The sequence below is a fragment of the Mus caroli genome, chromosome 2, assembly GCF_900094665.2.
Source record: "Mus caroli chromosome 2, CAROLI_EIJ_v1.1, whole genome shotgun sequence".
NCBI classification, from domain to species: Eukaryota; Metazoa; Chordata; class Mammalia; order Rodentia; family Muridae; genus Mus; species Mus caroli.
In genome coordinates, this window is record NC_034571.1 from 140,539,808 (window position 1) to 140,551,911 (window position 12,104).

General features: G+C 47.9%; 1 protein-coding gene across 1 annotated transcript; it reads right to left on the minus strand.

Moving 5' to 3' along the window:
• Positions 1–4,393: 4,393 nt before the first annotated feature.
• On the minus strand, positions 4,394–8,127 carry Thbd (thrombomodulin). The gene has a single exon (XM_021156407.2). It carries the CDS (start codon positions 7,888–7,890, stop codon positions 6,154–6,156), a length of 1,737 nt encoding a protein of 578 aa, XP_021012066.1. The 5' UTR covers positions 7,891–8,127; the 3' UTR covers positions 4,394–6,153.
• Positions 8,128–12,104: the final 3,977 nt, after the last annotated feature.

Sequence of the window (12,104 nt, forward strand, 5' to 3'; positions counted from 1 at the left end):
CACACACACACACACNTCTCTCTCTCTCTCTCTCTCACACACACACACACACACACACACACACACACACACACACTATTCAAAGAAGGAATTTGGCACCCATGAGCTAATGCAATAGAATCAGCCCTGCTTTTACAGCAAGTGTTCCTGGGACACTGAGGAGGAGAGACTAGGGTGGTGTGAAGGCTTCTCTGTGTGCTATTATTCAAATTGGCTTTTCTTTAGTCACTTTGTGCAGGCAGTGACATCTCTTCTTCTGTTTTGATGAAAGCATCACTTGCACAGGATAAAATTCACCCTTTGCACGTATGCAGTTCTGTGATGCAGTTATAATTCTGAAGTTGACGAGAGGCCCTGTTTCTATCCTCATTGCTTTCTTTGTGATCTGTAGCCTACAGAAGTGGGCCACGGGGAAGACAGGAAGCAGAATTATGGTGAGTCTATCCCTAAATCTTTAGGGGCCGCTCCTTTTCTGCCAGCTCTGGATTCTTCCCACTGTCAGAGGGAACTCAGCTGAGAGACCCAGACAGCTGCTCCCTGCCCTTTAGTCCTAAACTTGGAAGAAGTGTTCTGGACTTCAGAAGCCTCCTAAACAAACTGGGGCTTTAAATAAGTTCCTGGGCAAAGTTGTGAATTCCCTATGGACTTGGTAACCTTTTGAATACCGAACATAAACTGTTGGAGGAGTGTGGTTTCCTTAAAGGTCAGGAACCCATGCTTTCTTTCTGGAAGAACAGTAAGGATATTCCTCTAGACTCTGTCTTTGCTGCAGTCTGCCACTACCTGCTAACTGCTGGCATGAAGACAATTGAACTGGGTTTGTGTCACTCTGTTTAAGTTTCTTTAAGTGGCTTCCTGTGCTTTGGAAGGTCATGAAAGCTCTATCTCCCTCTAGCCCATCTGAGCCAACTTCAGTTTCTCCTGGTGTCAGTGCTGAATTTCTGCAGAACCNCCTTTGGGGGGGGGGGGCAGGAAGGGGAAATACTGATGGCAGTTAAACATCTACAAAGAATCTTGGATGTTTGTGGTGTATACCTAGGTACTTACCCTTCCAGCTCTCAGGAGAGTAGGCTAGGGAAGGCAAAATTAACATGTGAAAGAAACTGACTAAGGGAAGTAACTCCTCCCACCAAAGCTGAGGTTGTAACAAACACAGGCTGTGTAATTAAAAAAAGAAAAAAGAAAAGAAAAGAAAAAGCCTTCTCTCAATGTTCCTATCTCTGACACACAATGTGGGCATCGCTGAGCTACTGACCTTTCTCCCATCCAGCCCACTTCCTCCCTGGAAGTGCTTTCTTCCTTAATAAACTCTTTCAGCTTATACCAGGTCTGTGTGTCCCTGCCAAGTTTCTTGTTCTGGGACACAAGAACTTGAAAGCCCCAAAGGGTGCTTGCTCCTTGGGTTCCTGTATCTTCTAATAAAAGTGGGAGGGCAGGGGCTACCGTTATGAGAGTGAGCGCCTGGATCTGTGGAAGGTGATGTCTTGTGCTCAAGGTAACTAAACCCAAGCAGAGCCAGAGTGACAGGGGGAGTGGGATGAGGATGGCCATCACAAAGCTCCCCTCCTCTCTGTCTCTCCGTCTCTGCCTTTCTGTGTGTGTGTGTGTGTGTGTGTGTGTGTGTGTGTGTGTGTGAACAAAAACCTCACCCTGCTCCACCAGCCAAGTGTTCTAACAGTTGAGGCTTAAAGGCTTGAGAGGCAGAAGCCAAGGCCATGCTGATGACATGAGGCCGCTGGTGAACACGCAAACACATGACAGGGTTCTGACCCTATCTTATAACCTCCTGTCACAACAGATTTCCTTCAGGGTGAGGTTTAAAGACAGACATCCCCATCCTATGGCCCAAGAGGAACAAAGCCCAGCTTTGAGTTATGATGCTTTTCCCAAGATCCCTGAAGCCCTCGGCTGTCTGCCCCATTCCATTTCGAGTAGGCATGATGTGAGGGAACAGACTCAATGGCCTCTTCTGTGTTTTGCAATCACACTTTCAAAACAGGCTGAAAAAGATTTTGATTCTGTTAGAGTATAATGTTAAAACAATATTTTGTTTTTCGGGAGTAAGGAAATCAATTGTTTGCTTATGTCTGAACCTGCTGACCAAGAGAAAAAGAAGGAAGGACCCACTTGAAGCAAAAAGGTAGTGCTGAGCCAGGCATTTATTTGGGGTGGGGTGGGGGTGAAGCAGATCTGGGTGTGTCCTGTGTCAGTCTATGTACTACAGGCAAAGGTCAGGAGATGTTACTGGGTACCACCCTCAGAGAGCCTGTGTTATTTATAAAATAAGTTTTACTGACATTGCAGAGTCACCACTGTTAGCCCAAGAACAGGAATGGCATTAGGGATCCTGGTCTTGTCCATAACAAAGGATTACTCACAGTGTCACACACACACATGAGGCATCAACCCTCTGTACTGGAGCCAGTTTCTCCTTAGTCCTCTGAAAGCATGATTTCTCCTCTCTGTGATGTACAGAGATCTCTGTAGCCCCATCCCACTGATGACACTTATAAGCAGAGAGTGACCTAGAGGAGATGAGGCTTGAATTTCCCAGGTCCTGCAGGTTCACTCTTGCCCTGCAAACATCTCTCTCTTTAAACTGTAACTAGCACCACAAATTCCACCCCCACAGTTCCCTCGGGGCCAATAGCACCCTTGCAAAGTGGCTGTATAACATCCCCCCCCCCTTTTTTTTCTTTTTTCTTTTATCAGAGACAGAGTTTCTCTGTGTAGTCCTGGCTGGTCTGGAACTCACTTTGTAGACCAGGCTGACCTCGAACTCAGAAATCTACCTGTCTCTGCCTCCCAAGTGCCGGGATTAAAGGTGTGTGCCACCACTGCCCAGCAGCTGTATACCCTTAAAGGTCATTCTTCACTGGCTTGCATTTGCTTCCATGATGTTCCCCATTCTAATGTAACCTTTTCTTATTCATATAAGCATCTACTAAGGTAGTGTCTCACAGGCTAACAGTTATTAAGCATGTACCACATGCCAGAAACTGCTTGCTCTTCTTTTTACTCCTTGTGCAACCAACCACACAGAGGTAGTACGGTTGACTCCCAATCAAACAGGAGTGGTAAGGTAAACCCAAGAATCAGGATGAGATCAGATCAAGACTTCTGTGATAGTCCCAGCCCACGTTATCTCTGCTGGCTGCTAACAGGACAAACTGAAGGTTTCTTTTTTAGGAATGTGTAAATAGTCTAGACGTTTCTATTCTCTTTCTGAACATTTTCTGATCCCAACACCTGCAGCACTAAGGATACTCCCCCTTCCCTCTGCACTCTCAGAACCATCCATTTGGTTTCACCTTGCTTCTCGCAGATCACTAGGATGCATGATGAAATCTCCATCAGTGGGGTCAAGACAAAGCGCCTTGTTGCACAAGTATGAGGACCTGAGTTAACATTCCCCCAACTCCACATAAAAGCCTGAAACAGTGGTATTCACCTGCAGTGCCAGTGCTAAGAAATAAGGGAGAGAGACAGAGCCTGAGGGACTCGTCTACCTGAAGATAGTGAGATCCAGATTCAATGGGAGGTCCTGTTTCAATAAAGTAAAATAAATAAAACGGAGAAGCAATTTAGGAAGACATCCTGATGTTGACTTAGGACCTCTGCAGGTGCCTACAGGGGTGAATGCACAAGCATGCAGCCATAGCCCCAACATACACACACACATACACACACACACACACACACACACACACTCCTATATCTTCCCATGGTAACACTTCATGCCAACACTGAGAATCTCTGCCATATCTAGATTCTAAAATTATCTGATTGTCATATTTAACTGTCTTTTCTCATGTTTGCCTCATGGAAATTTTCATATTCCAATATGTAAAATTCAGACAGCTCAACCATTCCGAAAAAAAGGGGGGGGTCCAAGAGACCAGTGTCACGAAGACAGTAATGCTTATCATTGCCAGCAGGAACGATGATGGTTTCACAACATATGAAAATGACACCTTGGCGTTCAGAAATAATACATGAATCCAAGCCATAGACCTCTCATGACAACTTGAGTTTCGAATGTCAGATAACAGGGAATATTGAAGCACACACAGAATGAACAACCCTCAGCTAGGAGGCCAAAGATTCCTCAGATCCCAGAGTGTGTCTGAAAACACAGACATGAGGCCTCCAGTATGAAGTTGCTATGGTCATTACACATAAAAAAAATATCTGCACATATAAAAATACAAACTCCTGTTACATGGAAAATAACCTCCTCTTGGAAGATAAAGTCAGAGACTGTTGCTGGCAGGTGGTAAGGTGCAGGCCAGCCTGTAATGTATCTCCTGGAGTAGCATTGTTTGTGTGTATAAAATAAGGTTTAAAAAGTGAAGGGACTTGGAGAAGAGAGAGGAAGGAGATGAGACATCCATCAGCACATTGTCATCTATTTATTTTGTACATGTGACGTCATAAGCAAAGGCTTTGCTTGTGTTCTAGCGAAACTCCAATAAATAAATATGTACAAATATGCTGAGCTTACAAAACAGTAAAGAAAAACCTTTCTTTACAAAAGATACACATATAATACATTTGTTCCTTACACTAACATATGAACTCATTCCTAGCTTACTTAAAACAAAACCCTTCTGGGCTCTGTGTGGCACTATCTAGAGGTGTGTACCTTCTCACTTTATTTTATCCAGAAAGCAAAGCTATGCAGAGAAAATTCCTCAGTTTCTTGATAATAAATGGCCTTCACATGGCCTGCTACTTATTATTAACCGACATTTAAATATTCTCCAAAGGTTGGAAACTCTTAAGACCAGTTGTCCTGAAATGACTGGACAATGTCCCTGTGGATGTTGTCAAAATGCAGATTCTTAGGAACTGGCACACTGGGGTGGGGTAGGGGTGGGGGTTAGGATTTTGCAATTCTAGCCAGATCCCAAGGGAGGTCCCAATTCTTATGTACAGGCCAGTGGGCAAGGCTAGATCCCTCTGAATTACAAGACATTGTCCAAGAGTCTCATTAAAAGAAAGCCCCATCTAAGCACCCCCAGACTCCATTCCCAAGTTTCCATGTTTCCCTAAGCAGCACATTGCTTGTATTTCGGGACTACAAGGGGCAAGCACAGTTGAGAGTCAGCTCGGCATGAAGCATACAACTCAAGCTTTCCTGGAAGGTGCTTCCATCTGTCAGTCTCTGATATGTTGAGGCAGGACCACATACACCCTTGGAAAGCTATGAATGTGGCCCAATATGTCTGAAGAGAGCAATGTCCTATTGTCATGTCAAAGGGTTGGACAAAGGATGCTCTGCACATTTTGAACACTGTCAAAAATTAATAACACTGTAAAGCCTGCATAAAAATCTTAATAATAATGACCTCTTTTGTCATTCTCATTCAAAACAACAGCAACAATCATAAAACCCAGGCTCACCCTTTCAAAAACAAAGATTTCAAAATAAAAAAAAAAAACCTACTTCCTTGAGTTTATTTTCTGTGACATTCCAGCACTATTGACTAGTTAGTGTTCAGCTGAAATATTTTAACTTTTGTTAAAATTCTTTTGCTTTGGTTACCTGAACTTTCTGACTAAATACCCAAAGCCAGTGAAAAAGAATGTTTTCTGCTTTTAGTGTTTCTTTTCTGTTTCACATGAGAGTTTGGAGACAATGGTAAGGGCAAAGTTATGATCAGGTTTGGGGAGGAGAATGACTGGGGGTGGGGGATGGAGGGACAGAAAAAGTGGTGGGGGGCTGGAGACTTACAAGCAGAAGAAAACTGAAGGAAAGAAAATAGTAAATACTTTAAAAAATAATAAATATCTGGGTCATCTCCAGTCCATGGAGTCAAAGTTTGCCTTCAAGCCTACAGATCAGCAGCACCCACACATCCTGCACTCAGAGGTGAGGCAAGGGACTGGGGTACTCTGGGATCTCCGCTGTATTTGCCACCTCCGCCCAGTTGTCCAGTATCTACTTGGAAGAAACTGGGCTGTCCTGCTTCAAGTCCTCCCTACCCTCGCTTATCCTGAGAGGATGGGCTCTTCTCTGGTTATTATACCAGCCAGGGTGCTTTTAAGTTGCCAGAGAACACAGCTGGAAGGCTGAAGAGAGAGAGAGAGGAGAGGAGAGGTACAGAGCCCGGAAAGACAAAAGCCACCTGGGTCTCTGGAACAAATCCCTCAGAACTTCTGCAGAGTCCGATCAGTCCTCACGTGCTGCAGCACTACCTCCTTTGCGGAAGATGCGCACTTGTACTCCAGCTCTGCGCGAGCAGCGCCCTGCTTCTTGCGCAGGTGACAGAGAAGCGCCAAAAGCGCCACCACCAGGGACAGGCTGGCAATGGAAATGCCAATGAGCACGCCAGAGTGCACTGGCCTTGCAGAAGGGGGACCTGTCGGAGAGCCTGGCGTAGGGCTGACTGGAGGCTCCCCAGAGCCCTCCTCTTCCTTGGTGTCTTCCCTAACAGGGGTGGGGTCACAGTCCTTGCTAATCTGACCAGCAAGGGCTGTGTCAGGCCCGCAGATGCACTCATAGGAGCCAGGTAAGTTTCGACATTCACTGGGGAAGCATTCAGTGCCTTCACTGCACTCATCAATGTCCGTGCATACGGAACCCTCGTCCAGGATGAAGCCTTCAGGGCATTCACAAACAGTAGGAGAGTTAGGGTCACAGTCTGCTGGGCACGAAGTTTCATTGCAGAACATTTCGCACTTGTGCGGTTCATCCGGCTTGGGTGCGAAGCCCGGAGCACAGATGCAACGGTAGTCCGTGGGGCTCACTGGCTGGCACTGAAACTCGCAGTTAGATCCGAAACACGGATCCAGGAGCTCCACGCACTCTCCATCCACCAACTCATAGCCATCATAGCAGAAACATTCGAAGCCGCCCTTGGTGTTAACACAGAGCTGGGGACATGGATTGGGCCCCTGCTTACAGTCATCCACGTCCTCGCACCGGTGTCCGTCTGCAGCCAACTGGTACCCTGTCTCACACATACAGGAGTAAGAGCCTGGCACTTCAGCGTTGCTGACGCAAAAATGCTCGCAGAGTTCGTTGCACGATTGAACCACAGGTCTTGCACAAGAACGTCCATCGGCCTGCAGGTCCATGTCTCTGGGACAGAGGCATCTGGGTTCATTCGTGCTCCTATTGCACAAGTACTCACAGCCACCATTCTCCACGCTGCAGTTCCAGGCTCCTGTCGCTTCCCAAGCCCAGTGTCCCTCTGAAGTTCCGGGCGGGGCCCTGCACACCAGCTCCAAGCCAAGGGGCTCCACCACAGCTGAACTGCCTACCGGCAGCGTTTGAAAGTCCGCACCGCGGACCCCGAACGGGGTGTTGTAGGTACTAGTGATGTGGACAGCCTCAGGATCGCGGGTATTCACCGTCAGAGGCCTGCAGGAAGCTGTGAAGTAAAACTCGCAGAGGAAACCCTGGGTCTCGGTCTCGCATGGCTTCTCTTCCCAGGCCGGCTCGCCGGGTGCAGCTTCAGTTGCTGTCGAGACTGTGACGCACAGCGGGCCGCAGAGTGGAGCCCTCTGGTCGTCGGGCCGCGCCCACCTGCTGTAACTGGTGTTGTTATCGCCAGTAACCCACTGAAAGCCTCGTAGGGGCCCTAGATGCACCGGGTCGGTACAGCCCTGCGGGAGCTGTAAACCGATCCAGGGCCGTGAGTCCATACTGCTCTCGCTCAGCAGAAGGGAGATGACATCGGCAGCCACTGAGGAGCGCACTGTCATCAAATGTCCTTGCAGGCGCTGGCAGGCCTGGCTGGCATCGAGGAAGGTCACGGGGCCCTGGAAAAGGGCAAAGCACTCAGGCTCCACGCATTGACTGACTGTGGGCTGCAGCTTGGCTAGTGCGGAGAGCCCCAGGCTAGCTGGAGCCAGCACACCCAGAAAGAAAATCCCAAGCATGCTGTCCAGGGGTGCACGGTGCAAGCTCCGAGAAACGCTGGCCCTGCGCTGGTGCAGACACCCAGTCCAGGCAGAGGGGTTTCCCTATGCTTGCGGCGACAGCAGCTAGCCTCTATCACAACCTAGACGTTTCTAGCCCAGGCTCGGAGTCCCTGCGAGGCAGCCTCTGACATGCCACTCCTCTGAGGCTCCAGTTTATAAATGCGCGGCCCTCCCTCTTTGCACGTTCGGGAAAAGGAAGGAAGTGCCTGGTGGGAAGGGCTGATGCTGCGTTCTCGGATTACTGGGTTCTCCGGACGCCTTGTGCCCGCCCTCCAGCCTGGGATCACCTCTGCGTGATGAGTTAAAAACTCTGTCTGAGCGTTGGGAGGCCCTCGGGCGTGGCCTGCAGGCGCCACCACAGAACAGAACTGTGTCAGCAAGACGACAGTTCCTGCCCCAGACTCTCCGGTATAGCCCGCGGGTAGCCTGTGTTTAAACCTCTACACACGTACACACACTCACACGCGAACGCACACGTACACACACACACACACACACTTCCACATAGATGCTACCAAAGTTTGGAAGATGGTCCGGTTGGTGGGGCAGGGAAAAGAAAAGTCCGGTAGAGGTGTGTCTGAGACCTGCAAGACTCTGAGAAAGGTGAGCTAAATCCAAGGCAGAAACTCAGGAAGCCTGGCTGCATTGACAATCGGAGGTTTAGGTCCCAAATGACCGTGGAGGAAGCCGGGGAAACAATACTAGGGCAGCAAGAGGAGAGAGTGGTCTAATAACCCCAAACCCTTCTCCAGTCTCCATTCCTCTTCCGTTCCTGAGCAGGCATCGCCAAGGCCAGACCCTATCTAGTTGCTTGAGAAAGTCCGCAAGTTTTGTCTGGCCTCAGAGATTGTGACCCCCTTTCTCAGTTCAATTCCTGCAGAATCCTCTGGGGAAGGTGTGTTGCGTTCCTTTGTTCTGGTTTTGTTCTGGTTTGTTTTGCTTTCCTCCAAGCCTATCTCAGACCCCTCAATTAAACTGGCCGGGGGGGGGCGCTGGGGGGGGGCTTCGAAAGGAGGCAATATGAGCTACAATGGAGCCTACTTGGTTCCTTTTGATGTGATCATTTCCATCGTCATTTGAGAGTCTCAAAAGATAGAGGTGCCTACACAATCCGTTTGCTCACAAAGGGCATTGAAGAGGAGTGTCCTGTGGGCAGCTGGGAGGGGCAGCAGCTGGGAGGGGCAGAAGGGAAACTGTCACTTAAGACTTTTAGATGCTTAAGCACTCACCAAGAATGTGGAGGGCTGTGTTCAAATCAAAGCTTAGCCACCTCCTCCCCATCTCTCTCAGCTGCCTATTCCCCAAACGCGCGCGCGCGCGCACACACACACACACACACACACACACACACACACACACACGAGAGAGAGAGAGAGAGAGAGAGAGAGAGAGAGAGAGAGAGAGAGCCCTACACTCCGTGGCAGTCACTTCCACCCCACTGCCAGGAGGCGGTGCTGTTGAACTCTAGACCAATCCAAGGACAGTAGAGCATTACTTACTACAACTGCCATGGAGCAGCTCAGGCTGCCTGGAGCAAAGCCGAAGGTTAGGAAATTCGTCTGTGGGAAGCCTCGCGAAGTTCCCATGGCTTACAAATGAATACCTTATCTGGTTCAGTACAGCTCGGACTTTAGATGAGAACAGAAGGCTGCGGTGTCCTCACGTGGAGAAAAACATGCGCAGAGGGACGCGTGGCCAAGAGGGTGAAATGAAAGCACTGAAATTGTAAAAAGAAGCAGGTGGAACATCTTCCATCTGCTTGCCCATGTGGGACTCTGGCTCTGTCAAGCCAGATCTGGGACCTGTAGAGTCCACCACCCCCTTGACTGACGCTGTCTTTATTGGATCAAAGCTGCCTCAGCTCTCCAGTAAAGAAAACTCCAGAGGAAATGGGAATGAATATAGCTATGCCTGCGTCCTAGGAAAGAGAAAAGAATGACTAAGGGTTGGACAATGGGGATAGCCTCTAGAGAAGGAGGCAGCTTTCTTATGTGGGATGGGACCTCCAGGGGCACTGTTCCAGAGTAGGGACATCCCCTAGGTAGAAGACAACAGGGCATGGGCCAGAGGCACTGTCTGCAGAGTGTGAACTGGTGGGATTATTCAGTGCTGTGAGAGCATGGGATTAAAGGGTGGTTACCCTCCTGCGTGGGGACTTTTCAATATGACAACTGCCTTAATTAGGGTTTCTGTGGCTGTGATAAAACACCATGACCAAACGCAACTTGGGGAGAGAGCAGTTTGTTTCATCTTCCTGCTTAAGGTTTATTGTCCAGAGGAGTCAGGGTGTGAACCTAAGGGCAGGAACGGACACAGAGGCCATAGTGAAATGCTGTGTTCTGCCTTGCTTCTCAATGGTTTGCTCAGCTTGTCTTCTTATATCACCCAGGACCAACCAGCCCAAGAGTGGCACTTCCCACAAGGAGATGGTTCCATCCACATCAATCATCAGTCAAGAAAGTGCACCACAGGCTTGCCTACAGACCAATCTACTGGGGACCTTTTTGCAACTGAGTTTCTCTCTTCCCAAATGACTAGTTTGTGCCAGCTTGGACTATCCACACCCATCTCCGGTGGTTATTTTATGACAAAATGTCTCCTAATGAGAAGTTTCTTACTTGTCCCATCCTTTCTCAAACTTCACTGTTCCTGACATAAATACTTGATGTTGAGGCAACTGGACTCCCAACACTGCTTCTGGCTTCTAATCTCCCTCATTTCTCAGCCCATACTACTTGGATCCTCATACTCTCTTCAGTGTTCCTCACCACAGGCTCAGAGAAGCCTGAGCTCCTTTCTGTTCCCTTACTCACTGAAGGGATTCCTTGCCTCAATTCCATGGCCACAAAAGGGAGTTTGCATTCAAGAATACTAGGCTGAGAGTTGGAGCCAGAACCCGCACCCCACCTCCTTATACAGTTTCAGTGACCAACGTACTTCTGGGACCAATGGATGTTAAAAGCCCTGGCAAGAGAAACTTCACATCAGTGTCAGAGAAATGCCATATTCCTCTCTCTTCCAGTCTTGGACTCCCAGCTCTTCCTCTGTTAGGAAAACTCCTCCTCTTCATCCCAGTCTCTGTCTTCCACAAATGTTGCCTTTTTCTAAGTCTCCCTTGGCAAGCTGCTTCATCAACAAGTGTTTCTAAGTCATGGAAGCAGGCTGATCTCCCTGCAGACTTCCTGTACATCTTTCCATTTCCTGCTCCTTCCCAGCTCTCTCAGTCATGTGTGGATCCCAGCACCTTTGTTACACTTACACTCTGCCTTCCTGCTGTGAGTCATGGCTCTTGTATTTCTGTGTATCCCTCTCACCTAATGTCTTGCTTTATGCAGTCACCTCCCAGGGGTGAATGAACTTCTGCATGCTTGGTAGTTATGTGCATTTCTCTGTGTCCCTCTAGGTGATTTCTTCAAATTTAACTAAAAAGCCAAGGATAAAGGACCTCAGAATCTTTTGGATAATTTAGAGTATGGACTTCAGAGCTAAATTGGCTGGACTTGAGTCCTCCACCATTTGCAAGATTTTTTTCTTTTTAATTTTAAGACTTTGCAGGTAACTTCCCATTTCTCTACCCCTCTGTGTTTCAATGCCCTCACCTGGATGATGAGGAATAGTAATGGTGAATGCATTACTAGAACTGAATAGGTTATGTGTGTAAAGCATTTACCAAAACTGAACTATAATGAACTCTCAAGTTTTAGCTAAAAAAATAATCACACATGCCCCTGAAATTTGAGTTCAGCCACTAATTGCTTCCAGTTCTCAGCATGGTTCCAGCTCCTCACTAGAAAGTCACTGTCTATTGGATTAAATTTAATGCAGCCAAGCATTTTTGCCAATTATAACAATAATTTTGAAAAAGAAACCCAAAGGAACAAAGGAGGCATAAAGAAACAACTGAAGATGTCCAGTGGTATAGGGCCTCGGGTCCCAGTCCACACTAAAGACATCCACCGTGAAACTCCTCTTTTTCTAGATGTGGAAACCAAAACCCAAAGAGAATAGGTGACCCACAAAGTCACACAGTTAATAGACGATGAATTGAGTTACCAGACCCTGTTTGGATAAAAGATCTATAATGTGGAAGACACCCGAGGCCTTAATTTGTAACATGTCAATTATTTTGACTCGTTTTCTTACATATCTAATTGTCAGATACATCCACAGAG